This window comes from Falco peregrinus, chromosome 2 (assembly GCF_023634155.1).
Source record: "Falco peregrinus isolate bFalPer1 chromosome 2, bFalPer1.pri, whole genome shotgun sequence".
Taxonomy (NCBI): domain Eukaryota; kingdom Metazoa; phylum Chordata; class Aves; order Falconiformes; family Falconidae; genus Falco; species Falco peregrinus.
Genome location: NC_073722.1, coordinates 49958246 through 49964245, shown reverse-complemented (window position 1 = coordinate 49964245; position 6000 = coordinate 49958246). Strand labels below are relative to the sequence as shown.

Genomic DNA, 6000 nt, shown 5'->3' with positions numbered 1-6000 from the left:
CCAAGCTTTGTTAGTTACATTTTATGCTGAACTGTTCCATTTCCACACCTGCCAATTGCCATCACAGTTGTCATGGCTTATTGGCACATTTTCCTTACAGCATAGGTTGGTTTCTAAACTGGTACAATAGCTGCTGTGGTTAAGCAATTTTCAAATTATATATGAAGACTGATATTGAACCTGATCTGCACCAGTATAGGGATTTCTTTGATCAACATGCAATTTTTTTACTCACTGATAAAATGCCTGTAATCAACCTGATGTCCCAGGAAGGTGTAGATGAGAAAAGTGGTCTTCACCAACATCAAATTTACTCATCAGCACCCTCCAGCCAGTTGTTCTCCTGGATTTAGATTTTCGTAGCACCAACAGACCTTGCTGATCACGTTCTGCACTGGCCCATCTCAGTGCCTGCCAGCTTTGACATGTAGGCAAAATGTAACACATTATCCTGAGGTTGAAGAGCATTACAGATGAGGTCTCAGGTGGTCAGGAGCTCTCAATTAAGACTGGCTAATGGTTCTGTACACTGGACATCACCAGTGAAGCAGCTTGTGCTTGGTCGGATGTGACAGTTGCTTGATGGATTGTTTAAATCATGACCAACTTCACAGTAACTTGACATTCTGAGGTACACTTAATGCTCTCCTCAGCGAGCAAATCCAGTGCAAGTTACATCTTATTTACAGTAATATCATGGGAAGACCCTATCCGGAGCAGCACTACAATCTAAAAATTATACACACATTAGAAAACTCATTCGGTTATGTCTTTGTTTTAATGAATTTTTTAAACATTTGTATCATCAGACAAAACATTAAGGTCATGAGAAAATACTTGTTTCCAACAGCATGGACTTTGAAAGTTAGTTGGAAGAAGGCATGTTCAATGCTCTGATTTTTCCAATGCTGGGTCAGCTGAAATAGTGTGTTGTAGTGCGTATATTAACCAGTTACTTTAAGGAAATGCAAAGAGACATAGTGAAGTAGGAAGTGAGTAACAAACATTCAAGGCAGTAAAAATGCAGAATACTGACACATGGCTGAAAAATGTACTTTTTGTAATGCTCTTTTAGTATCACACAAAACTAGCAACTCACTTTAAAACATTCTTTGTCAGCAACCATACTTTCGACCATATGAAATTATTAAATTTAATACAGTCTTTCAGCTGGAAGAGAGATCAAGGTCTAACGCTCATATCAAATGCTCAGATTTTGTTAGCTTTGCTTGTTATTTAAGATAGTTTCAAGGTACTGCACCAGTATCACATAGGTTTGGTTTTTTTAAATTGACTTGTACAGAAAACATGCAAATAGTAATGCATGAGGGTTTTATATATTTGATTATAATTGGATGTATTATTGATAGAGCACACCAAGCTTTTTTTGTTACATTTTATGCTGAACTGTTCCATTTCCACACCTACCAATTGCCATCACAGTTGTCATGGCTTACTGTGTAAAGCCAGAAAGTGGAGAAAGTAAGAATGTCTTTACTTAGGACATGTATTAATGAAAATAATTATTTTATAGATAGATATATCTATCTACATATAATTAAGATTACATGGTATTTTTATCAGCACGAAATGTAAAAAAAAAAGTTTTCCAAACACCCCAAACCAGTAGGAAAACATAGTCAACTGGCACAATACACTCTTAAACCAGTTTTGTATAAGGCTTCAGTTTTCCTGATGAATGGGACTAAATTCTTAAGTAGTTCTGTATACATTTTAGTCATTATAACTGTTTTATGTCACAATATATACTTAATAAAATAAAAACTCTTGTGTTGTAATTAAAGATAGCTAGTTACCTTCTAGACAAATATGACCTTTTAGAGAGTAGGCTGTGTCTAAATATAAGAAGTAGAATTAAGGTGCTTCCATATTTTTGCTTTCATTCTTAAAAAGTACCACACATAAACAATTGCAATAATTGCTTGCAGACATGCTTTTCTTTGGCTTTTACCATGTTTTTAATAGCATGTGATCCCCTGTTGGAGAATTTTATATTACTTACTTGATTTTGTAAAAATTGTGTTGTAAAACTTAATGGAACAAAATGTTGGATGTCTTTCCTTTGTCACAGCTACACTTTTTTCTCTTCCTTTCAGAATTTCCATTTGCATCAAGCAATAACTGCAAGCAACAATAATTTTCAAGCTAGGTTTTTTGCACGTTGTAAACTGGGTAGGACCAGGAGTTACTGACAAAACCAGCTGGTCATGCAAGATTAGCAAATTCTCTGTATTCCAACGCATTGCCATCTAATCTGTCCTGTTTCCCCTGACACATACTAACACAATGAAGCTGGACAATGGTTCAACAGCAAGTGCATGTGATAGTTCTGGCAAGACTATTTTTGTTTTGATTAAGCACATATTTTATCCGGGAGGGGCTAGAAAAGCAGGGCCTTTTTCTTCAAGTCATTCCGCTTCCAAAGTGCCAGACGATCAAATTCCTCAATGCTCATTTTGAAGACTTCCTGGAACTCTTCAGGGGACAAATGCCTCTTGAAAATGAAAACACAAAAGGTATCATTAAGCTCGTCTGTGCACAGGAATATTTCTGCCCTTCCTAAGTTTTAAAACACATTGCAAAAATAATGCATTAGAATTTCCATTTAAATTCCCAAATTAGTTCTGGAAAAAAACCTGCATCAAATCCAAGTAAGTTCAGACTAGTTGGGAAATGAAAAAAAAATCTTTTCAATATAGCTCTAACTGCACAGAAGCTATGGACTTTGGGAAAAAGAGTGTTTACACACAGTACTTGATGACAGAGCACACTGAGACAAATGTAAGCTATTCCAGGACTTTAAACAGATGGTGTAATTTCAGATTGGATTTGTTTTGCCTTGATCTTTAATGAGAGCGGTGGACACCACATTGGTCCACTAACACCAGCCTTGTAACAAAGGAGAGAGCACACCTAAATTCTTAAATCCAAAATGTGCTTATCCACAGGGTTGGACTCATATCAGAAGTCCAAGTTGGATAAAGTGTTTTTTTGTTTTTTGTTTTTTTTTTTAAATGCCAAGAACTATGCTTCTGTTTGATGTTTTCATGATTCAGTATTTTTTTAAAAGGAGAGAGAGAGAAAGGGAAGAATAAAAACATAAAGAACTGGAAGGAGGTAAGATAACAATTGCCTAACAATTATTGGTATACACACAGAAAAGGCAGGAAAGAGAAATGTGTGAATTAGAAATGAGTATCATATAAAATTATTCTAGTAACTGTGGACTAACTCTTGCTCAACCATTTCAGTAGTATCAGTTATGGTTCTGTTTCTGATGTGTTAAGCACACACTCTCTGAAGGGGATAGATTCAATGAGAATTATAAATTACAATTTTTAAACATGGACTCTCCTCTTCCACAAAGATTTCCTTGAAACCTGGGACCAGCCCTGCGATCTAACCCTCTCCTCCCCAACCAAGCTTTTGATTGGAAGCTCCCCAGATGCATCTGTCCTTCTGGGCACAGCTGGGCAGCCCCAGCCTGAGTACCTTGGCACCTACTTAAGTACCACTTATATCCAAAAATTAGGTCCCTCAAAGCTGCTGAGTGCAAGAAACACTTGGACATGCCTCACACAGCAGAATCAGGCTCATCACACATTAAACAAGTGCATAATTTCAAAGGAAGGATATTGTCCCTTTTCATCTCACTGCCTCCTGGTGCCAGAATTTCCCAGGAGGTAAGAAACCTGGGTTCAACATCCTCATCACTTGGAAAAGGCTCAAACCCACCATCTAGTCCACATTACCCACTCTAAAGATGCACATCGGCAACCAGACAGGAAGGTAATTTTAAAAGAGATACAGTCCTCACAAATGTGAATTATGCTACCAGAAAATGTCAAGTGCAAGATGCTGAAGGTAGGGGGAAACATAGTGCTCCCCAGGGGAAGGGGAGCCACTGGCTCCTTTAGACTATGCTTTTACCAGTATTTAAAATAGGCCAAGGCTGTCTTGCATTTGAATCAGGTTCCAGCACTGTCTGGATGACAGCTTGCCACTAGGAGCCAAAATCGTGGCAGGAGCATGCTAAGCAGCCCTGGTAATCCCACAGCGGTTTACCCAACCAGGACAGACACAGCCCCATTGGCCCTACCTTACAAAGCTATTTTTTTGACAAATTTGAAAGCAAAAGTTTACTTTCCCTTTATTAACAATCAGTTGATCTTTGTAATGTAAATTACTCAAGGAAAACTGATGAAAGTGTTTGTAAGAAATCACTACATTTAAATACCTTGAATGGTCATCATGGGCCCTTGTGGTTTCTTAAAAAAAGACAGCTTTAGGTTTTTTCCCTTGAGATTCCACATATTGAGAACAACAGTGACTAAGAGCTTGGAACTGAGCCTTCATTTTTCATTTGACCACTGATAGCAACCCACCATAAGCACTATGCATAGCACGGAACAAACACGCCATGCATATTTGGCAAAGGAGATCTTGTTTTGCATGGGAACGAGCAACATCTGACCACGTATTTTAGAAACAACCTCTCACCGACAGAATTTAATTCTTCTGGGTTTGGAAAGAAAAAGTAACTTCTCTCTGTATTGATTTTGAAAAATATTTTCCTGGTAATCTAGTGGATAAATGTGAGCAAGCTTAACTTCAGTCATTTCTCACAGCAAGGAACATGTCTGTAAACTGTGGGATTAAAAAAGAAGTCTGGATGAGCAAAGCGTATCATATTTTGGTTTATCTTACTTTCTAGACTGTGGGTAAGACTTCAGATGTCACCTTGCTCAGGAGAAGGCAGTGACAAACTGTAGTTCATACTCAAAGAGAAAATCAGAAAGCCTATAGCCCGCAAGTAAATCCACTTTGCCAATCACCCAAAGCCACAGGAAATGTGAAACTTTAAAAGGAATGTTTTCACATTATTTTTTTCCTTGAGGTAAATTACCCCATGTCTTCCTAGAAACTGTTGTGGTCTCATCAGATCTGTTTCAATACTGAAGATCAACAGGGGGGGAGTCAGGAAGCCCCACATCATCCATCGGGCCTCTTCTCCGGGGTGCCAACACTTGCTGCACCTTTGCCCCACAGTGAAGCTTGTCACCAACCTCCGTTGTGACAACAAGCTCTGCAATTCCCCCTTTCCTTGCCAAGGCCGTACATTGTCATTTATCATTTTGCTTTGCCCTCAAGGCTTAGTGAGCTTTCAGTCTGCATGCATCTATCCAAGCCAGTATGAATCAGATGTGCAGCCTGCTCCTCTGCTAGTATCCAGATATCACCTTCATTCCTTGCATGCACTTGTTTTCTAATTATACTTAAGTTCTGGTTTACATAAGCACAATTATTATTTTTTTTCCTCACAGAAGCTCTCGGTTGGTGCCACCTGGTCCAAAAGCAGTTGAGAATTTCCAGCCTAGGGATGCAGTAGCAGAGACTGAGATGGGGAAAGCACCAGCTCACTTATTTCCACCTCCCATTCCACTAGACAGTTTCTTTGCTTTTAATTTTCCTCCGCATACTGTCCGTCATCTCAAGGACTAACAACCATACCACAATATTAGCAAAGTTTCTTACTCCCTCAATGAATTACCCACATGCAAAATTAATTCTAGTAGAAGGAAACACCTCCCCTCTGGTCTGAACCCTCTCTGAGGACACCAGCCTGTGCCCAGTGTAGCGTCACTCCCACCATTCTCCCTGCACCACAGAAGCTTTCACTATCCCCTTCTTAAGCATCATGGGCTCTAGCTTCGGGACTGACCCTAGAAGCAGCAATTATTACAGTTCTGTCTGCAGATTTTGGAATAAGCCTTGATCCCAGGAAGATGTCATCAAACCGGCAGGGCTTCAGATGAAAGTAACAAAAGTAATCAGGGGTTGCAGAGTTTGATTTATGAGGAAAGACTAAAAGGCCTAAGTATGTACAAGCGTAGCCAGATGATGACTAAGGGAAAATATGGTAAATGTCTACAAGTATTTGAAGGGTCTAAACACCATGGGAATAGGCCAGTGTGAGAA

At 39.0% G+C, this 6000-nt stretch overlaps 1 protein-coding gene across 9 annotated transcripts in view; it reads right to left on the bottom strand.

Moving 5' to 3' along the window:
- Nucleotides 1–759: 759 nt before the first annotated feature.
- ABLIM2 (actin binding LIM protein family member 2) overlaps nt 760–6000 on the bottom strand; it is a 144837-nt gene continuing 139596 nt past the window's right edge. For all 9 annotated transcript variants that reach the window (XM_055796832.1, XM_055796823.1, XM_055796825.1 and 6 more), the window contains one exon: nt 760–2515. In XM_055796832.1, the coding sequence (XP_055652807.1) occupies nt 2402–2515 (114 nt within the window). In that variant the 3' untranslated portion in view covers nt 760–2401. The remainder of the gene's footprint in view (nt 2516–6000) is intronic.